The 23,170-nt window shown below is 45.5% G+C and overlaps 1 protein-coding gene across 6 annotated transcripts in view; it reads left to right on the top strand.

Moving 5' to 3' along the window:
• Positions 1-23,170, top strand: part of lrrc1 (leucine rich repeat containing 1) — a 231,750-nt gene that overhangs the window by 113,431 nt on the left and 95,149 nt on the right. For all 6 annotated transcript variants that reach the window (XM_085996510.1, XM_085996508.1, XM_085996509.1 and 3 more), the window contains 3 exons: positions 12,087-12,161; positions 14,940-15,084; positions 16,794-16,912. In XM_085996510.1, the coding sequence (XP_085852636.1) occupies positions 12,087-12,161; positions 14,940-15,084; positions 16,794-16,912 (339 nt within the window). The remainder of the gene's footprint in view (positions 1-12,086; positions 12,162-14,939; positions 15,085-16,793; positions 16,913-23,170) is intronic.

Below are 23,170 nucleotides of genomic sequence, written 5' to 3' on the forward strand. Positions count from 1 at the left end.
GTACAAACTCTATTTTTAAAAAAATTACTTGTTAGAAATGACTGGGATATAAAAGAACTGCATAATAATGCATTAACACTTCAGAAACGTCACTCAGTTACATGGTTATGCATCGACAAACAACCCAAAAGCCCAAAGTGAACTGAGAGGCGTATCTATTCATGCAATTTCTATTAATTTTAAAGTTTTCAACATATTAGCCCATCCCTCATGTCACTATAGCAATGGCTGCACAAGCAGCAGGAACAGTGGCTTTCCTATGGCACTGATGTGCTGTAAGTCCACATAACTAATTAGAATATTAATCACAATGCAACCAGACAACCAACTAATATAAAGTGCTGTTGTTCTTTAGTTCACAGTATTAAAAAGAATTGAACAAAAAGGGGTATTTTCAACCATTAATAAATGTTGTCTTCTTGAACCAGCACACCCACCTTGTAACATGTCAAAAATGTAACACTTATTCACAAGTGCAGAAAAGCACATACACAATTAAAAACAAAAAGCAGGAAAAGCTATGATTAACAGAAATAAACTTTGGTTCTTCTGTCCAGGAAGAAAGATGAATCAGACTGACTTGGAAATGTTTACTACTATGGTGATGTAAAGATGTTAACTTATGAATTTCGCTTCTAATGTTTTGCTCTCAAACATTCGCCACAATATTAATCCCTGCTCTTAAGAGTGAGGAAGTGCTGGGACTAGAATCCTGGCGAATCGAATAACTGGGGCTGCAGAGAGGGCTTTAAACTAATTAGTGGGGGGGAGGTTTCAAGAGAGCGAAAAATAAAAATGTCAGCGGAGAAGGCAATAGAGCAAGGTAGCAGTGGGGGAATTAAAAACCAGAGCGTGTCCGGAAGGGACAGAATATATAAAGATATGGGTAAAGTAGTAAAGGGGGTAAAAGCAGGAATAAATTGTCACAAAACATATTTAAAATTTATTTATCTGAATGCACGCAGCATTCGTAACAAAATAGACGAGTTGACGGTACAAATAACTACACATGGGTATGATCTGGTGGCCATTACAGAAACATGGCTGCAAGGTGACCATGACTGGGAACTAAACATCCAGGTGTATTTGACTATTAGGAAGGACAGACAGGAAGGAAAGTGAGGTGGGGTAGCTATGTTAATAAAGGATGGAATCACTGCAATAGTGAGAAATTATATTGGGTTGAAGGATCAGGATAGTGAAACCGTTTGGGTGGAGATAAGGAATAATGGGAAAAAGTCACTAGTGGGCGTAGTCTATAGGCCTCCTAACAGTTGCAACTCTATTGGTCGGAGTATAAATCAGGAAATAGTTGGGGCTTGTAATAAGGGAACAGCTATAATCATGGGAGATTTTAACTTTCATATTGACTGGACAAATCAAATTGGGCAGGGCAGCCTTGAGGAAGAGTTCATAGAGTGTATTAGGGACGGGTTCCTTGAGCAGTATGTTACTGAACCAACCAGGGGGCAGGCAATCTTAGATCTGGTCCTGTGTAATGAGACAGAATTAATAAAAAATGTCCTAGTAAAGGATCCCCTTGGAATGAGTGACCATAACATGGTTGAATTCCAACTTCAGTTGGAGGGTGAGAGAGTTGGATCTCAAACCAGCGTACTAAGCTCAAATAAAGGAGACTATGAAGGTATGAGAGCAGAGTTGACTAAAGTGGACTGGAAAAATAGATTAAGGTGTAAGACGGTACATGAGCAGTGGTGTACATTCAAGGAGATATTTCACAACTTTCAAGAAAAATATATTCCACTGAGGAAAAAGGGGTGTAAAAGAAAAGACAGCCATCCGTGGCTAAGTAAAGTAATAAAAGATAGTATCCGACTGAAAACAAGGGCATATAAAGTAGCCAAATCTAGTGGGAGGATAGAAGATTGGGAAGCATTTAAAAGCCAGCAAAGAATAACTAAAAGATTAATTAAGAAAGGGAAGATAGATTATGAAAGTAAACTAGCAAAAAATATAAAAACAGATAGCAAGAGTTTCTACAGTTATATAAAAAGAAAAAGGGTGGCTAAAGTGAATGTTGGTCCCTTAGAGGACGAGACCGGGAAATTAGTAGTGGGGAACATGGAGATGGCAAAAATGCTGAACAAATATTTTGTATCAGTCTTTACAGTAGAGGACACTAAAAATATCCCAACACTGGACAAACAGGGGGCTATAGGGGGGGAGGAGCTAAACACGATTAAAATCACTAAGGAGATGGTACTCGGTAAGATAATGGGACTTAAGGCGGATAAATCCCCTGGACCTGATGGCTTACATCCTAGGGTCTTGAGAGAAGTAGCGGTAGGGATTGCGGATGCATTGGTAATTTTCCAAAACTCCCTGGATTCGGGAAAGGTCCCAGCAGATTGGAAAACTGCTAATGTAACGCCCTTATTTAAAAAGGGAGGTAGACAAAAGGCTGGAAACTATAGACCAGTTAGCCTAACATCTGTGGTTGGTAAAATGTTGGAGTCCATTATTAAGGAAGCAGTAACAGGACATTTGGATAAGCATAATTTAATCGGACAGAGTCAGCATGGTTTTATGAAGGGGAAGTCATGTTTGACAAATTTGCTTGAATTCTTTGAGGACGTAACAAACAGGGTGGATAAAGGGGAACCAGTGGATGTGGTGTATTTGGACTTCCAAAAGGCATTTGACAAGGTGCCACACAAAAGATTACCGCACAAGATAAAAAAATCACAGGATTGGGGGTAATATACTGGCATGGGTGGAAGATTGGCTATCTAACAGAAAACAGAGAGTTGGGATAAATGGTTCATTCTCGGGTTGGCAATCAGTAACTAGTGGTGTTCCGCAGGGGTCAGTGCTGGGACCCCAACTCTTTACAATCTATATTAACGATTTGGAGGAGGGGACCAAGTGCAACGTATCCAAGTTTGCCGACGATACAAAGGTGGGAGGGAAAGCAGTGAGTGAGGAGGACATAAAAAACCTGCAAAAGGACATAGACAGGCTAAGTGGGCAGAAATTTGGCAGATGGAATATAATGTTGGAAAGTGTGAGGTTATGCACTTTGGCAGAAAAAATCAAAGAGCAAGTTATTATCTAAATGGAGAGAAACTGCAAAGTGCTACAAGAGAAAGGGATATGGGGGTCCTGGTGCATGAAACACAGAAGGTTAGTATGCAGGTACAGCAGGTGATCAGGAAGGCCAATGGAATCTTGGCTTTTATTGCAAGGGGGATGGAGTATAAAAGCAGGGAAGTCTTGCTGCAGTTATACAGGGTACTGGTGAGGCCACACCTGGAATACTGCGTACAGTTTTGGTTTCCATATTTAAGAAAAGATATACTTGCTCTCGAGGCAGTTCAGAGAAGGTTCACTCGGTTGATTCCGGAGATGAGGGGGTTGACTTATGAGGAAAGGTTGAGTAGGTTGGGCCTCTACTCATTGGAATTCAGAAGAATGAGAGGCGATCTTATCGAAACATATAAGATTGTGAGGGGGCTTGATCGGGTGGATGCGGGGAGGATGTTTCCACTGATGGGTGAGACTAGAACTAGGGGGCATAATCTTAGAATAAGGGGCTGCCCTTTCAAAACTGAGATGAGGAGAAACTTCTTCACTCAGAGGGTAGTAAATCTCTGGAATTTGCTACCTCAGAGCTGTGGAAGCTGCGAAATTAAATAAATTTAAAACCGAGATAGACAGTTTCCTAGCTGATAAGGGAATTAGGGGTTACGGGGAGCGGGCAGGGAAGTGGACGTGAGTCTAGGTTCGGATCAGCCATGATCCTATTGAATGGCGGAGCAGGCCCGAGGGGCTGTATGGCCTACTCCTGCTCCTACTTATGTTCTTATGAAGTCTTAGTACAATTGTACAGGGATTTGGTGAGACCACATCTGGAGTATTGTGCACAGTTTTGGTCTCCTGTTCTGAGGAAGGATATACTTGTCTCAGAGGCGGTACAGCAAAGGTTCACTAGATTGATTTCCTATGAGGAGAGATTGAGTAGACTGGGCCTATACCCTCTGGCGTTTAGAAGAATGAGAGGCGATCTCATTGAAACACAAGATTCTGAGGGGGATTGACAGGGTAGATGCTGATAGATTGTTTCCCCTGGCTGGAGAGTCTAGAACTAGGGGACAGAGTCTCAGGATAAGGGGTCGGCCATTTAGTACTGAGATGAGGAGGAATTTCTTCACTGAGGGTTGTGAATCTTTGGAATTCTCTATCACAGAAGGCTGTGGATGCTCAATCGTGGAGTATATTCAAGGCTGAAATAGGGAATCAAGGAATATTGGGATCGGGCGGGAAAGTGGAGTTGAGATTTCCCACATTACAACAGTGACTCCACTTCAAAAATACTTCATTGGCTGCAAAGTGCTTTGAGACGTCCGGTGGTTGTGAAAGGCGCTACATAAATGCAAGTCTTTCTTCCTTAAAGACCAGCCATGATCTTATTGAATGGTGGAGTAGGCTCGAAGGGCCGTATGGCCTACTTCTGCTCCTAATTCCTATGTTCTTAAGCGAAGTGTTTCAGCCTTTGCATGTTAAAATTGGGGATCAAAGTGAATGCCACCAGTTTTTGGGCCAAACAGTTGATCCAAAAACATTTGAGCCATAAACAAAGGGTAGTAGTTATATTTGGGCTAAGCACTGCAGAATCATTGACATCACTGGCACAACAGCTTTTAAAGGGACAATCTTGGGAAACCGAAGCCATTGTTTTCGGTCCCTGCCACAAACTCCGTTCCCTAGCCACTGACTCCATCCCTTTCCCTAACATCTGTCTGAGACTGAACCACACTGTTCGTAACCATGGTGTCAGATTTGACCCTGAAATGAGCTTCCGACCATATATCCGCAGCATAACTAAGACTGCCTATTTCCACCTCTAACATCGCCCGTCTCCGCTCTTGCCTCAGCTCATCCGCTGCTGAAACCCTCATTCATACCTTTGTTACCTCTAGACTTGACTGTTCCAATGCACTCCTGGCTGGCCTCCCACATTCTACCCTATGTAAACTTGAAGTGATCCAAAACTTGGCTGCCCGTGTCCTAACTTGCACCAAGTCCCATTCGTCCATCACCCCTGTGCTCGCTGATCTACATTGGCTCCCGGTTAAGCAATGCCTCGATTTCAAAATTCTCATCCTCGTTTTCAAATCCCTCCATGGTCTCGCCCCTCCCTATCTCTGTAATCGTCTTCAGCCCCACAACCCCTCGAGATATCTGCGCTCATCTCTAATTCTGCCTTCTTGAGCATCCCTGATTATTAATCGCCCAACCATTGGTGGCCGTGCCTTCTGTTGCCTAGGCCCCAATCTCTGGAATTCCCTGCCTAAACTGCTCCGCCTCTCTTTCCTCCTTTAAGATGCTCCTTAAAACCTATCTCTTTGACGAAGCTTTTGGTCACCTGCCCTAATTTCTCCTATGTGGCTCGGTGTCAATTTTTTTGTTTTATAATACTCCTGTGAAGCGCCTTGGGACGTTTTACTACGTTAAAGGCGCTATGAAAATACAATTTTTTTTTAAAGGACCAATCGGGTCCCTTGTAAAGGAGGACTGATTTTCTGGTAATTCTTGTATTTTTGGCTTACACCCATGCCTGGACTCTGGCTAATGGCTTGCTTGGCTGGTTAATGCAGACATACAGGCTGCTATGCATAAACCAGGCTGAGAATGAGGACATTCCTGACATCGGGCCATTTTTGAGGCAGATGAAAGTTCTATTTTAAGCAAGTCCCCACAGAAACTACCAACAAAGGCTGAAACCTGTTGGATCCACGTCCTAATACAATTTCTGGCCTCTTCAAAGGGCTTCCAGGGGACTTAACAGTGTGGCCACTCGTCCTGCAGATTAGTAAAATAATGTTTCTTTAACTTAACACTACCCTTGTTACTGGCCAGGATTGCGTGCTGACAAGCACTCTGGTTGCTGAGGTACTTACTGACTTGCCTTTCTTTGACTGTCTAATCACCTCCTCGGGCTGCACTCGCATTCCCGTGGCCCACTGAAGCTTCGCGCCAGCGACGCTGACTGCACGGCAACTGGCCCTCACTGGCAGCTGTCTGATTGGCAGGCCAGTGTGATTGGCAGGCCAGTCCAGCCAATGACGTGTGTCGGGAGGGTTCCGCCTTCTCTGCACTGAGTGGCCGGGGTATCCTGGTTGCGAGAACCTGCAAATGCACATCAGTGGCTGGTCAGTCCTGCCAATCAGACGGCTGCCAGTGCGGTGCAGTTACCGTGCAGCTGCCTGCCTCAAGTCGGCGTCTGGGCGCGAAGCTTCACTGCGCCACGGGTGCGAGACCCATTTATTTAACTACACGGCCCAATCGAGAGTGCTGCGTGGCCACACACACCCGCAACTTAGAGGGAACAGTGGTCCTGATTTCCCAAAGCCTTTCCACCATCTACAAGGCGCAAGCCAGGAATGTGATGGAGTATCCTCCACTTGCCTGGATACGTGCAGCTCCAACAACATTAAAGAAGCTCCACACCACTTGATTGGCACCCCATCCACCACCTTAAACATTCACTCCCTCCACCACAGGCGCACCATGGCTGCAGTGTGTACCATCGACAAGATGCACTGCAGCAACTCGCCAAGGCTTCTTCGACAGCACCTCCCAACCCCGCGACCTCCAACACCTAGAAGGACAATGGCAGCAGGTGCATGGGAAGCCCATCGCCTGCAAGTTCCGCTCCAAGTCACACACCATCCTGACTTGGAAGTATATCGGCGTTCCTTCATCGTCGCTGGGTCAAAATCCTGGAACTCCCTCCCTAAACTGCACAATGGGAGTACTTTCACCACACGGACTGCAGAAATTCAAGGCGGCGGCTCACCACCACCCTCTTGGGCAATAAATGCTGGCCTTGCCAGCGACGCCCACATCCCGTGAATGAATAAAAAATAATACCCGAACCGAAAGTCCCATTTGAGCAGATGTTTTTTTTTACCCCAATTAAAAAGCCACAATAAGCAAACGTGCTGATTTTTTCCCCATAACTTAAAAAAAAAAAAAAAAAAAAAATTAATTAATTTATAACACGATTTTTTCAATAGGACTTTCAAATTAATTTTCTTTTTTTTGTAACATTACACCACCTTACATTTGTAGTGCTATTACATTTGCAAAAGAGTTGGATAAATTTGGAGGCCACTATTGAGTCTGAGATGCATTCTAACGAAGTACTGGAAGAACCAAATACTGCATTACTGTGACCTTCGTCTGTCTTATACTGGGTTGCTGGCACCTTGATTGAGAGAGTCATTTGAGAAATACGATTTTTTTATACACCAGATATGTAGAGAGGGCGTGATACTCAATACGACACACTCATTCCACAGAGTCACTTTGTGGCCCGAAATTGCAGCTACAGCATAATGGATGACGTAGCAAAATTAAATCAAAGTGCTGATTCAGCAATTTACAATGTACAATTCACTGTACCATCGCTTTTATCGAGGTAGTCCAATAGCTGTCTATGATACCTACATGTCAGACTTACAGGATGGACACTGGTCCAGGTTTAGTTTTTATCAGTTGAGTTAGAAAAGTGTTGGATCTATTATTATATTTATACCTGGGAGGGAGTGGCAGGTAATTGTTCTGTTGCGAAAAAAATACTGCAAGCTGCTGCATTGGATCTTGTGGCTACTTGTCTGTAATTTTCAAAAACCTGTTCTGTAGTTTATATGGCTTCTTGTTCCATTATCCAAAATCTGGTTGATAACAGGAGGACTTGTTATAGCCAGTAAGCTACGTACAATAATGAGGGCTAAAATAGAAACATAGAAGATAGGAGCAGGAGTAGGCCATTCGGCCCCTCGAGCCTGCTCCACCATTCAATGAGATCATGGCTGATCATCCAAATTCAGTACCATGTCCCTGCCTTCTCCCCATATCCCTTGATCCCTTTAGCCTTAAGAAATATATCTAACTCCTTCTTGAATATATTTAATGAATTGGCCTCAACTGCCTTCTGTGGTAGAGAATTCCACAGGTTCACCACTCTCTGGGTGAAGAAATTCCTCCTCATCCCTGTCCTAAATGGCTTACCCCTTATCTTTAGACTGTGACTCCTGGTTCTGGAATCCCCTGCCGTTGGGAACATCCTTCCTGCATCTAGTCTGTCTAATCCTGTTAAAATTTTATAAGTTTCAATGAGATCCCCTCTCTTCTAAACTCCAGTGAATATAAGCCCAATCGACTCAATCTCTCATCATACGTCATTCCTGCCATCCCAGGGATCAGTCTGGTGAATCTTCGCTGCACTCCCTCCATGGCCAGAACATCCTTCCTCAGATAAGGTGACCAAAACTGCACGCAATACTCAAGGTGTGGTCTCACCAAGGCCCTGTACAACTGCAGCAAGACATCCTTGTTCCTGTACTCGAATCCTCCTGCTATGAAGGCCAACATACCATTTGCCTTCTTAACCGCCTGCGGCACCTACATGCGTACCTTCAGCGACTGGTGCACAAGGACACCCAGGTCTCTTTGCACTTCCCCTTCTCCCAATCTACTGCCGTTCCGATAATCTGCCTTCCTGTTTTTGCCACCAAAGTGGATAACCTCGCATTTATCCACATTATACTGCACCTGCCCAATCACCCAACTGTCCAAATCATACTGGAGTTTCTCGGCATCGTCCTCACAGCACACACGCCCACCCAGCTTTGTGTCGTCTGCAACTTGGAGATATTACATCTAGTTCCCTCGTCTAGATCATTAATATATATTGTGAATAGCTGGAGTCCAAGGACCGATCCCTGCAGTACCCCACTAGTCGCTGCCTGCCACTCGGAAAAAGACCCGTTTATTCCAACTCTTTGCTTCCTGTCTGCCAACCAGTTCTCTATCCAAGTCAGTACCTTACCCCCAATCCCATGTGCTTTAACTTTACATGCTAATCTCTTATGCGGGACCTTATCGAAAGCCTTCTGAAAGTCCAAATACACCACATCCACTGGTTCCCCTTATCTATTCTACCAGTTACATCCTCAAAAAATTCCAGTAGATTAGTCAAGCACGATTTACCTTTTGTAAATCCATGTTGACTTTGTCCGATCCAGTCACTGTTTTCCAAGTGCTCTGCTATTACATCTTTTATAATTGACTCTAGCATTTTCCCCACTACCGATGTCAGGCTGACCGGTCTATAATTCCCTGTTTTCTCTCTACCACCTTTTTTGAATAGTGGGGTTACATTAGCTACTCTCCAATCCATGTTCCAGAGTCTATAGAATTTTGGAAGATGACCAGCAATGCATCCCCTATTTCTAGGGCTACTTCCTTAAGTACCCTAGGATGTAGATTATCAGGCCCTGGGGATTTATCGGCCTTCAATCCCATCAATTTCCCTAACACCATTTCCCTACAAGTACTGATTTCATTCAGTTCCTCCCTCTCATTAGACCCTATGTTCCCCAACATCTCTGGGAGGTTATTTGTGTCCTCCTTTGTGAAGACAGAATCAAAGTATGTATTTAATTGGTCTGCCATTTCTTTGTTCCCCCATTATAAATTCCCCTGATTCTGACTGCAAGGGACCTACGCTTGACTTCACCATTCTTTTTCTCTTCACATATCTATAGAAGCTTTTACAGTCAGTCTTTATGTTCCCTGCAAGCTTACTCTCATACTCTATTTTCCCCCTCTTAATTAATCCCTTTGTCCTCCTTTGCTGAATCCCAAACTGCTCCCAATCCTCAGGTTTGCTGCTTTTTCTGGCCAATTTATATGTCCTCTCCTTGGATCTTATGCTATCTCTAATTTCCCTTGTTAGCCACGGTTGAGTCACCTTCTTTGTTTTATTTTTATGCCAAACAGGGATGAACAAATTCTGTAGTTCATCCATGTGATCTTTAAATGTTTGCCATTACCTATCCACCGTCAACCCTTTAAGTAACGTTCCCCAATCCATCCTAGCCAACTCGCGCCTCATACCATCATAGTTTCCTTTATTTAAATTCAGGACCCTTGTCTCTGAGTCAAGTACTTCACTCTCCATCTTAATGAAGAATTCTATCATATTATGATCGCTCTGACCGAAGGGGCCTCGCACAACAAGATTGCTAATTAATCCTTTTTCGTTACATAATACCCAGTCTAAGATGGCCTGATCTCCAGTTGGTTCCTCGACATATTGGTCCAGGAAACCATCCCGTATACACTCCAGGAATTCCTCCTCCACAGTATTGTTACTAATTTGGTTAGCCCAATCTATATGGAGATTAAAGTCACCCATGATAACTGCTGTGGCCTTATTGCACGCGTCTTTAATTTCCCGTTTAATGCCATCCCCAACCTCGGCATTACTGTTTGGGGGCCTGTATACAACTCCCACTAACGTTTTCTGCCCCTTGGTATTTCTCAGCTCTACCCATACAGATTCCACATCATCAGAGCTAATATCCGTCCTTACTATTGTGTTAATCTCCTCTTTAACTAGCAATGCTACCCCACCTCCTTTTCCTTTTTGCCTGTCTTTCCTGAATATTGAATACCCCTGGATGTTGAATTTCCAGCCTTGGTCACCCTGGAGCCATGCCTTCGTAATCCCAATTATATCATATCCGTTTACATCTATTTGCGCAGCTAATTCATCCACCTTATTACGAATGCTCCTCGCATTATGACACAAAGCCTTCAGGCTTGTTTTTTTAACACACTCAGACCGTTTAGAATTATTATTTACTGTGGCCATGTTTGATTTAAACCCTTGATTTCTCTGACTGCCACTTTTGCTTTTCTCCTTCCTGTCTTTTGCTTCTATCCTTGCTTCCCTTTCCTCTGTCTCCCTGCACAGGTTCCCAACCCCCTGCCATTTTAGTTTAAACCCTCCCCAACAGCACTAGCAAACACTCCCCCCTAGGACATCAGTCCCGGTCCTGCCCTGGTGCCAACCGTCCAGTTTGTACTGGCTTCTACTTGACCCCCAGGTGATGTTACGGTACCGGAAAGTGTGGGTAAGTCACACTTTCCGTGCGTAGAGAACGAAGAGTTCAACTACGGGAGTGGTCCTTGACGCTGAGCACAAGACAAGTATCAGAGTAAAGCCTAAAAACACCACACTGACATCCCGCTGCATAACGTGCATTGGAAATTTCTGTGTAAAAGTGCTTGCTGCCTGTTAGCTTAGGGAATAGTAACAACAGCTCAGACTTCAGTAAGTGTACCGCTGTAACCTTTCTGTAGCTTTTTGGAATGTGGTGCAATTCAGTTGAATAGATTTTTCTGTTAAGATCACAAGGATTACTTTTTTTTGGCGAGGCCGATATTTCTTTCAGAACATTTGTGAAACAGTCCTTTATTCCAGTGGGCTAATTCCGAATACAGTTTAGAAGCTAACTGAATTAATCATTTTCCGAATTCCATTAAAACCAATGTTTAAAAAAAAAAAATAGGAAACACCGAAAATAATTATCGCTGGTCTTTGCCAATTGGTCCAGATTATGGATCTTTAAGTTGTTGAGCGGTTCGATTTTTAGTTTGTGTGGTACCTGAATGATTGATTGTGTAGTGCTCACTTGATTTACATTAAATGTGAAGTAATTGGCTGAGATAGCGCTACTATTCTTCCCATGTCCACTGTAACCCTTCCAGAAACAAACGGGGCCAAGAGATGCATCGCCATTGTAACAGTTCAACCAATTTTAGGGACTATTTGCTTTTCCCGCCATAACAGTAGTGTTCACATTTGTTTACAGCTTCTTTAAAGCATAATGTGAAAAATTAAAACGGTAAATGTCACCCCTCCATCAAAATGGCCTCAAACGAGCCCCCAGTTTTGCATTGTTCTTCAGTCTCCATTCCAGTGCTGTGTTTCGGCTGCATTCTCGACCTATCTAATCCTCAAGTCAATTGTCAGTCAGTAATTCTACATTCGTCCTCGGAACGATGGAGCTGTTAATTCAATGATTAACATTTACTGTGAATATTTGCCAAAAACTGACTGGTTAAATAGTGTTTTAGAAAAAATTGAGGTATTTCAGTAAAAAAAAAATTGTTTTTAATTTCTGAATGTTTCTGATGTGAAGTGAACAGTACAATTTTCACGGCTGTATAGCAGTGATTAGTGAATTTTTAACCTTTTTTATTTGTAGCCAGAAACTACTGGATCACTTTCAAACCTGAAGGATTTGTGGCTGGACGGGAACCAACTGGTGGAACTGCCTGCGGTAAGCCTTTTTCTGCAATTATTGTCTTCCCCTCCCCCCACATCCCCCCCCTCCCCCAATGCTTTAATGGTGCTTTTCTATTGGAATTGTCCTGGTCTTTGTCTTTTGATTTTTCAGGTACTGCCTTTTTGCTGTCATTTAGCTAATAACAATTTTAATCTTGGCCCTAACACTTCTAAGTGCTGCTTATCCAGGCCTTTGATTTATTGTCCATCTGTATTTCCATTTGAGAATGCTTAGGCTGAAAAGCTGGCACATTTACGTTAATGTTTTGCCATGAAAACCTAGTGCTACTTTATTTATTCCAAGTTTTGAAATGCTTGCTGTTTGAATTATGGAGATTTAAAAGGGTCATCATAATTCAGTTTACTGTAATCATCTTTACCACTTATCGCTACTACCTCCTCATTTTTACATTGGTGATTCTATGGTACTATTTTAGACAGGAGGATATGCGAGTACTACTGAGAGCATCTCCATGGTTGCCTCAGTCAAAAATAGGCTTGCTTTTCAAGGTTAGAGGGGACAATTGTTTTCCTCTCCCAAGGTATCATGGAGCATTGCCTTCACAAGAATCAAATGTACCTAGCTGTTGGAGCACAATTATTTTAATCTAGCTCTCTATTAAAGGTTTTCAAACTTTTTCTCTCTGGGTGACCCCCTATAGATATTAACACGGCCAAGGAACCCTTGTCCTAATTTCTGAGAGTACCACTACCCAATGGAAAGCAGAGCTTGTGTTTAGACAAATACATTATTCTTGCTGTACAGCAATGGAAATAATGTACTACTGAGTCAATAAATACAGTATAATACAGAAATCTGAAAGAACCTGGTGGCCTTTTGCGATCCTTTCACAGGTGGGAAGGTTGCCGTGGAAGTGGGGAGAGGGATTTGCTGTTCCGTGGAAGGGAATGTTTGTTGAAATGGGGAGGAGACACATTTGGAAGGTTGTTTGCAGTGGTGGGCAGGGGGATTAGCAAAACAAAAATCCTGCCGGGTGGGGGGGGTGGGGGAGAAGGTCGTGGGTTGGTTCTAAAGTGAAAAGGTGGTTGATTGGGGGAGGGAATTTTAGAAACAAGTCCTGTTCTTTTATTGGTAAGGCGGGAGGAAGTGCAGCAGCTTCTAAGTAGGTGGGTGGAGTACTAAAAAGAGAAATGCTGCTCATTTCACGGGCGGCTGGGCTTGGGTGAACGCTATCGTATAAGGTATGCCCAGATGTCCCCAGTGTCATAGCAGCGGTGAGAAGAAGCGGGCTGGGTCATGGGCAACTGTGTCTATGTAAGTCATCTGGAGAGTTTCAGCTGGTTGCCGAGATGGAATGGAAAGTGCCGGGTTTCACGGCGTACTGCTGCCAAAGTGAGTACCAGGCGAGTATTGCCACGTCCCAGAGAGGAGTATGGGCAGCTGAGCAAAATGAGGCCGCCGAAACTTCAGAAGTTAACGAGATAGATTTTACGCTTTATTGAAATATGTTGTGTTCAAAAGTTAGCTATTTGGGTGCTGACTGGAATGGGAAAGAGAGTTAGCAGTCAGCCGTCTGAGAAGAGACACAGCCATTGGGACCAATAGCTGGAGAACCCAAATGACACTGCAGAGAAGTGATTTTTAAATAAAACGGAAGAAAGATATGAATATTGTTGCGTTTATAAAAAAAAAAAGTAGTGAAAAATAAATAAAACCATTGATGTGCTGTTTCATTCTTGACTTACGGAAGTTGAGTTGAAAAATCAAGATGGCAGTCAAGCTAGCACAGAGTGCTGATAAAGCTGCTATACAGTGACCTGTGATTGCATAATGTGTGTGAGAAGTTCCATAGCCAGGTTCAATTTTAAATGTGGATGGAATAAAATGTTGAAAGCTTTTTGAGGGAATTGTGGGAACCCAGTAGCACAACCTGGTGGTTACATTGCACATTGAGTGACGACTTTTTTCCATTTTAAATGTGACATAGAAATTTGTTATTTAAAAATAGTTGACACAAAAAGTGTGACAAAAATAACTAAGTCAAGTGGCGAAGTTGGGAAGTACATGCAGACAGTATTTGTAATTTTTATATTTTTCTCTCTGGCAAGTGGCTCAAGAACTAGAGGCCGTAGATTCAAAATCATTGGAAAAAGATCTAGGGGGAGATGAGAATTTTTTTTCACTGTGTTGTCAGGATCTGGAGCGCTCTACCTCAAAAGTGGTGGAAGCTGATTCCATAAATAATTTTAACAGGGAGTTGGACAGGTACCTGTGATAAAGAACTTCCAGGGTTACGGTCAAAAAGCAGGGATGTGGGACGAAGCGCAACTGCTCTTTCAAAGAGCGAGCGCAAGCATGATGGGCCGAATGGCCTCCTTCTGTGCTATTTGGTTCTATGATTCAGATGCAGTTATTATTGGACAAACACTGATGGATGAGTTCTACTCTAATAGCTAAAGAAGCTTTGAAGTAAATGTTCACCAAATGTGCAGGTGTATTTAACATACAAACTTTAATTTATGTGTTTTCTAAAGAAATTGAGAAGTGCTAATCTTTTAATATTTAGTTAGTTGAACATTCCTTTTCACTTCTCATTAGCTTAGTCTTTTGGATGCTAAGTTAATAAAAACTTCTATTAAGTACCTGCTTACCACTTTGGAATTTTGGAAACGGTTGACTACAAATACAAACACAGAAGCTTTGAAAGTGTTTGAAATCAGTGGGAGAGAAATTGCCCTTCTCCGCAGTGTGCTTCACCACTAAACTTTTCATGTTTGGGCATGAGTTCTCTTTTCTTTTTAATTAAAACAGGAAATTGGAAACCTGAAGAACTTACTGTGTTTAGATGTGTCTGAAAATAAACTGGAGAAACTCCCTGACGAGATTAGTGGTCTTGGCTTGCTCTCTGATCTGCTGGTTTCACAGAATCAATTGGAAGTTTTGCCAAATGGCATTGGTAGGTTCACTTTCATGAAATTGGTGTGGTATGTATGGGAGGACTTTAAAATGCTTTCACCAAGTTTATTTCCTCCGATTACATTTTTTTTTTTTTTTAGAGCTATCAGTTAGGGAAATATTGTCTTCTGGAAGAATATTTTGATCTCCTAGGGAAGTCTGCTATCTGTATGTATATTTTATTTTAATTTGACACTGTTCTCAAGAATTTAAATGCCAATACATTTTGAAATCTTTCTTCCCTCTTCCCCTTCCCTCTGATGATTTTATTTTTAAATAGTTTGTCCCAAGAGGTGAAACTTTAGATTTTTGGGAGATTGCTCCCGAGACAATTTGGTGAAAACAGTAAAGCATAAAGCACTTGTGTGAAATGTCTGTCAGCGGTGGAGCTGTGTGAGAGTCCCACTGCAGGCACGATGAGCTGACTGGCCACTTTCTGTCCTGTAAAATTCCATGTCTGGTTACACACTGAGGAAAAGCACAGCGCTTTCATATTCATCCGGCTTTATAAAATGTGAAAGAAACTAGCACCAAACTGTAATTGTGTCCTAATAAGCTTTGCCTTCAGTTTTTTAGAAGGTGGATCTCCAGGCTTGAGAATACTTGCTTGAGTGACCTCCACTGCGAGCCTCTCCGGGCAGCTCTCACTATATTGAGTAGTCCAATCCTGGATGTTGATTACAGCACTCCAGTGCAACTATAGATAATTGCCTCATTTATAGGGGTAAGTAATTTGCCCCTCATTTATGACTGCACTCCCCTCAGAGGTAGCCCTACCTTCTGATGTGGTACCTTAATATAAAGTGGCATAGAAATAAAACAACATGCTTGTATTAGGGAATGATCATTTATATCACTGTAGTTAAACTAAATTTGGATGACATATAACTTAAACCTGCTGTGAACTTACGGTGCTCACTATCTCTTTAGGTGTTTTATTTTAAGTATAAACCTGTTTGAAAAAAAGCTGCTTCCCTCCAAACTCACCAGTCATCTTTGAGATATATTGCTGATTTTGTCTGCAGTATATCTGTCAGTTTTACTTTGCTTTGATTTCCTGGTTCCTTGGTTGCCGCTCAGTGAGCGACATAAATGCAGTACCAGTTTGAAAGCTTTTTCTCTATTGCATTGTAACACATACTGGTAGGATGTGGTTTCATACTCTGGTAGCTATTTCAGAACAGGCCTGGGAGCAGATCACTCCCAGTTGGAATGGTTGGTTTAGAAAGAAAATACCAGTGAATTTTATTCTCAGAAACAAGAAAAGTCTAGATTGGCTGGACTTTGCTCCCTCCTTCTGTGCATTGTCCCTTAAAGGGATTGCTCCTACTTGAGATTTCCTTTATCCAGTTAAGCAGGCACTTCTGATTGATAATCTCCACTAACTGGTATAAACCCAAGACAAACATCTTGGTTCTTTAACTAATGAAGATCATAACATTATTTGTACTATGATTAGAACTAAATTAATGACTATCGATCTGAGTCCAAAAAAATTCAGCTTAATGCTGTATTGTGCTGTTAGAGCTTATAAATCTTACTGTACTTGGAGGGACTGCCATTTCTGACCTTGACTCATTTAAGTATAAACCTCTTTCGGCACCTTCCCTGAGAGATGAGATTTTAAAACAAATTCAGAGGCAAAATAACTGCTTAATAAATTGTCATGCAGAAGTTTCCTTTCTAATTTTTCCCCTCCCCTTCCTGCAGGAAAACTAAAGCAGCTTTCCATTCTGAAGCTCGATCAAAATCGTTTGGTTCAGTTGACAGACGCAGTTGGAGAATGTGGAAACCTTACGGAGCTTGTACTCACAGAAAATCAGCTGGTGGTCAGTATTTCCATTTAATAATTCTTGCTGAGCTTGCATCAGTAACTTCAGAATAAACTCTGTGTCTGTCTTCTCCCCATCCTTCATCTCCCCAGTTCAGTTGAGGCAAAATGACACTGGAAATGTTGTCACTTTAATGTGGTTTGGTTTTGCAGCATCGAGTCTACAGCACAGAAACAGGCCATTCGGCCCAACTGGCCTGTGCCGGTGTTTAATCTCCACACGAGCCTCCTACCCTACTTCACCTAACCCTATCAGCATAACCTTCTATTTCTTTATCCTTCATCTGCTTATCTAGTTTCCCCCTAAATACAGGAAACTCTTTGGTATCCGGCACCAACGGGACCGGCGTGTTGCCGGTTGATCAAAAATTCCGGATGACGGAGAGGGTTTATCTACCGAGGCTATTTTTAACAAAGAAAAATTAAAAAATCAAGAAATGTGCAGTATACAGTAATGGGTACTCACCTACAGAATGTTGTGTGAAATGGATGGTGGAAGATGCTTGATTAAGTACAGTACTGCCAGTTGAGGGTAATGCAATGCAATGACTACCAGCAGCGTGGGAGACACACAGTACCCCTGTAAAATGGCGGATCAGAAGAGACTACCGGCAGCGTGGGAGAGTCAGACTCCTGTTATAGGGGTATTGAGGTGTTCCGACTTCCGACAGCGCCAAGAAGCCGAGTAGTGGCAGTTTGAAGAACTACCCCCACTGACTAACTCGGCCACCGCGGGAGACTCGGACTCGGCAACATTGCCGGTTAGTGAGGTGTTGATTTCGGAGTGAGAATTTTGCCGGTTAATAGAGAATTCCGGATATTTAGGTGCCGTTTAAACGAGAGTTTCCTGTACATCTATGCTATTTGCCTCAACTACTCCTTCTGCTCGTGCATTCCACATTCTGACCATTCTTTGGGTAAAGAGAGTTTTCCTGAATTCCCTGTTGGATTTATTAGTGACTATCTTCTATTTACGACCTCTAGTTTTCAACTCTCCCACAAGTGGAAACATTTTCTCTGTCTACCCGACCAAACCGTTTCATTATCTTAAAGACCGGTCACCTCTCGGCCTTCTCTCTCTCTCAAAAAGAGCCCCAGTCTTTCCTGATAAGTATATTCTCTCAGTTCTGATATCATCTTTGTGAATCTTTTTTGTACCTTCTCCAATGTCTCTGTATCCTTTTATAATATGGAGACCAGAACTGTGCACAGCAACTCCAAGTGTGGTCTAACCAAGGTTCTGTACAAGTTTAACATAACTTGTCTTTTCAATTCTATTCCTCTATAAATGAAACCCAGTGCTTTGTTTGCTTTTTTATGGTCTTAGTAACCTGCATCGCTACTTTTAGTGATTTGTGTATCTGTACCCCGAGATCCCCTTTGCTCAGACCAAGCAGTAGGTGGCCTCCTCATTCTTCTGACCAAAATATGCCACTCTACACTAACTCATGCATACATAACTGGCATTAACACCTGCCAAAATCTTTAAATGCTGTGCAAAATGATGTCCATTCACAATTGTCAATGTTCTTGTGATTATTGCATAACTGTCACTGAAACATAATGCACCATTTGCCACAGTTGCTTCAGATCCATGAAACGCACTTGTAAAGAACCATTGCTCTATATTTTAAACATTATTCGGAATGAGCTAGATGAGCACAGTAAGCCGAAGAGCTCCGGCCATGTCTAGTCTCATTGACGACCGATGCTGAGGAAACTCTAGCACTGCAGGATGCTGAGCACTCGAACAGTTTTATATTTCGAATGATGCTGAGATGGTGAACGGTCCCTTTGTGCTGAAAGTTCAACAAGAGAATGCCAGCCGTCAGGCACCATCAGCAGCAAATTCAATGCAAATTAAGGATAGATTACTCCCAATTAGGGTTCCCAACTCTGCTTGGAGGCATTCCTGCGGTTTGATCGCATGATGCTCTGACCACGTCATCTGACCATGATCACATATGCCTTCTACAAATGTTATTGCATTTACTGCATAAAGTTTGGGTCTCCTGTAGTTGTGTATCTTTGTTCGAGGTTTCGCACCAGCAGCTGTTGTGTGAGAAGTTCCAGGAAGCCACCTGTGAGCAGGGGACACGGAGGGTAGGAGGAAGAGGGGGCACTGAGGGCGGGGGGGGAGAAGAGGGGACACCGAGGGTGGGGGGAGAAGAGGGGACACTGAGGGCGGGGGGGAGAGAGGGGACACAGAGGGCGGGGGGGGGGGGGAGAAGAGGGGACACCGAGGGCGGGGGGGGGGGAGAAGAGGGGACACCGAGGGCGTGGGGGGGAGAAGAGGGGACACCGAGGGCGGGGGGGGAGAAGAGGGGACACCGAGGGCGGGGGGGGGAGAAGAGGGGACACCGAGGGCGGGGGGGAGAAGAGGAGACACCGAGGGCGGGGGGGGAGAAGAGGGGACACCGAGGGCGGGGGGGGGAGAAGAGGGGACACCGAGGGCGGGGGGGGGAGAAGAGGGGACACCGAGGGCGGGGGGGAGAAGAGCGGACACCGAGGGCGGGGGGGAGAAGAGCGGACACCGAGGGCGGGGGGGGAGGAGAGGGGAGGGCGGGGGGGGAGGAGAGGGGAGGGCGGGGGGGGAGGAGAGGGGAGGGCGGGGGGGGAGGAGAGGGGAGGGCGGGGGGGAGGAGAGGGGAGGGCGGGGGGGGAAGAGAGGGGAGGGCTGGGGGAGGAGGGGGGAGGGAGGGAGGGCGGGGGGAGGGAGGGAGGGCGGGGGGAGAAGGGAGGGCGGTGGGGAGAAGAGGGGAGGGCGGGGGGGGAGGAGAGGGGAGGGCGGGGGGGGGAGGAGAGGGGAGGGCGGGGGGGGGAGGAGAGGGGAGGGCGGGGGGGGGAGGAGAGGGGAGGGCGGGGGGGGAGGAGAGGGGAGGGCGGGGGGGGGAGGAGAGGGGAGGGCGGGGGGGAGGAGAGGGGAGGGCGGGGGGGAGGAGAGGGGAGGGAGGGCGGGGGGGAGGAGAGGGGAGGGCGGGGGGGGGAGGAGAGGGGAGGGCGGGGGGGGGAGGAGAGGGGAGGGCGGGGGGGGGAGGAGAGGGGAGGGTGGGGGGGGAGGAGGGGGGAGGGCGGGGGGAGAAGGGAGGGCGGGTGGGGAGAAGAGGGGAGGGCGGTGGGGAGAAGAGGGGAGGGCTGGGGGAGGAGGGGGGAGGGAGGGAGGGAGGGGGGAGGGCGGGGGGAGAAGGGAGGGCGGTGGGGAGAAGAGGGGAGGGCGGGGGGGAGGGGGAGGGCGGGGGGGGGAGGAGAGGGGAGGGCGGGGGGGAGGAGAGGGGAGGGCGGGGGGGAGGAGAGGGGAGGGAGGGGGGAGGGCGGGGGGAGAAGGGAGGGCGGTGGGGAGAAGAGGGGAGGGCGGTGGGGAGAAGAGGGGAGGGCTGGGGGAGGAGGGAGGGAGGGGGGAGGGCGGGGGGAGAAGGGAGGGCGGTGGGGAGAAGAGGGGAGGGCGGGGGGGAGGAGAGGGGAGGGCGGGGGGGGAGGAGAGGGGGAGGGCGGGGGGGGAGGAGAGGGGAGGGAGGGGGGAGGGCGGGGGGAGAAGGGAGGGCGGTGGGGAGAAGAGGGGAGGGCGGTGGGGAGAAGAGGGGAGGGCGAGGGGGAGGGGAGAAGAGGGGACACCGAGGGCGGGGGGGGGGGGCAATTTACAAAGGGGAAACCAGAGATGGAAGGAACTTTGATTCCACCAGTAACTAATACTAACTCACTGAAATTGTGTTGATAACTAATAATACTGGTAAAACTCCGATTCCCCTCATAACCAACAGTAATAAATAACTCGCAGACGGTCCTTGTGTAACTGGTAGTAATCGGTGCAGTGCCCTGATATTCTTAGTTGTAACTAATAGTAACCCTGTAATCCGCTGATAATTCACTCTGAAACCATTGCCACAGGTACCCTGCACTGCACAAGGTGTGGTCAGGCTCCCCGGTTGATGCCACTTTTAACGGGCCTCATCTCTCTCTCCCTATCTCCTTAGACTCAGATTTGGACTCCAGTTCCGTGTGACGGTGACAATTCTGAACTGGGAACCTCAGTCAGAGCTCATCTGTGCTTCGACTTCACACATCAAAAACCAGGCGGTACAGAACGATCTGAGCCAAACCAAGAGATCACACGTCGGGCAGTGGGCTCGGTGTTTGGGGCACTTCTCACAGGGCACTTTGTCCTAAAATCAGCTCAGCCCAGCACCAACATTTCTAAACCACTCCTTGAACTCGATAAAGGAGAGTTTCTGTAGAATTATAGAAATTACAGCACAGGAGGAGGCCATTCGTCCCCCGGTCCCTGTGCTCTCGCTCTCTAGTGTAACCCCATTCCCCCCATTCCCCCCAGATCCTTTTATATTCCTCCTTTTCAAATATTTATCTCCTTCCCTTTTAAATTAATTTTGAGTCTCTACCTCAATAGCCACATGTGGTGAACTATCCCACGGTTTATTAACCCTTAGTTCAAGGACCTTCCTCCTCCCTTCCCTCTTGATTCTTCCAGTGTGAATCCTTGGCTTCCATTCCCTGGCTCTCCATTCGCTCACCAGAGGAATCATTCTTTCACTATTTACCCACAGTAAGGTCTTCAGGTTTCACTCGCCCCTTTATTGGTTGCTCCCGCTCACCACAGTGCTGCTGCTACTCCCACTCTGAAGGAATTGCTGGTCCCGACCCGACGCCATTCTCCCGACCGCCCAGTTCAATTCTCTCCCTCACGCCCCCCGCCCCCCCCCCCCCGAGCCCCAATCCCAGTCTCCATCTCCCCGAGCCTCCATTCCTCAGTCTCCATCACTTCTCCCCCTCCCCCGAGTCCCCATTCCCCAGTATCCATCTCTTTCCCAGTGTCCATCTCTTCCCCGAGCCCCCATTCCACAGTCTCCATCTCTCTCCCCGAGCCCTCATTCCCAGTCTCCATCTCTTCCGAGCCCCCATTCCCATCTCTATCTCTCCCCGCCTGAAGCCCCCATTCCTCATCTCTAGTCCGAGTCCCCATTCCCCATCTCTAGTCTGAGTGCCAATTACCCAGCCTCGGAGGCTTCCCAAGCCATAACCTTTGAAAGTGCCTCTAAATGAGGCCAGTTTTTGCAATGGTATCATAAGCAATGGTCCATTCCAGGCATTTTTGAAAGGATTTTGGCACTCCTTTTTACATGGTACTGTGCTCGCAGACTCCCGAGGGTCCTCGCACACTCCACTAGCTTTCTTTAACAATCTACTAATCAGTGGTGATGATGGTGGGTGACTCCGAGTACAGTATTACAGCTCAGGAGTGGATATTGGATGTATTGATTGAAATCTATAAGGAGCATCTCTCCTGCTTGTAGATTCATATCAGTACTTGGGGATTCTGGTGGTGGCAACTTGAGAGTCGACATAGTGGGACTGTTTATTTGTGCTGTATAAAATGTGACCAAACAATTCTCCTTTTATAGTTCGGAGCTCCTGGGAGTTACCTGGAGGCTGGGCATGAGACCACACGTCATGTATCAATGTTTTGGTGGCTACCATGTTAGAAAATGGAACTGAACCTGTTCCTATGTTCCGTGGCAGAATCTGTAATCCAGTGTCTGAACCAGACTGGTTTGCTGTCCACCCAGATGCTGTTTGATTGACCTGCCAGAACTCTTGAACAAGCCCGTGACTTGGTGGAACCAATAAAAGCTCTGCTCCCTGGCAGATTAGAACCCCACAACCATTGGAGACTCACAAGTACACCTTGAAGCTTCCTTACCTTTTAACAGACATTTTGGAACGTAACGGTTCATGCCCCACCCCCACAAGGAAAGGAAGGGATGGTGGAATGAGGAGAGAGAACTTGCCCAATTGTTTGAGTGCATTATTAGACCAAAACTCCAAATGCACAGAACCATTTAATGTGACTGTTGTCTATAACCTCTGTGGCGGCCTTCCTTCAGATCTTGCATGGGCCACATCAGGTAGTTTTCATTTTAACGTTTTAATGTTTTGGGCAGTGGCGGTTATCAGATGTGCATTGCATTTAGAAAAAGTAGCTAGATATTATGAAACCAAGGAGTCTAGCATTGGGAAATGGGTGTCTTCTGATTGCTGACTTTGCTTTCAGAGCCAGTAACTATGTTCTGAATCCTGTTAACATGACCATTTGTGTTTCTCAATTTAAAAAAGTCCCAGGTATGGCTCTCTCAAACACTTCTGATTGATCATCCGTCACTCCGTGTCATGGTACTCTACATAATTAATACTGCTTAGTATACTGATAATGTATAAAAATATTGCAGCTCGGCATGTTTCTGAT

The sequence above is a fragment of the Somniosus microcephalus genome, chromosome 9 (genome assembly GCF_052327205.1).
Source record: "Somniosus microcephalus isolate GS21.2 chromosome 9, FLI_Smic_1.0, whole genome shotgun sequence".
Taxonomy (NCBI): domain Eukaryota; kingdom Metazoa; phylum Chordata; class Chondrichthyes; order Squaliformes; family Somniosidae; genus Somniosus; species Somniosus microcephalus.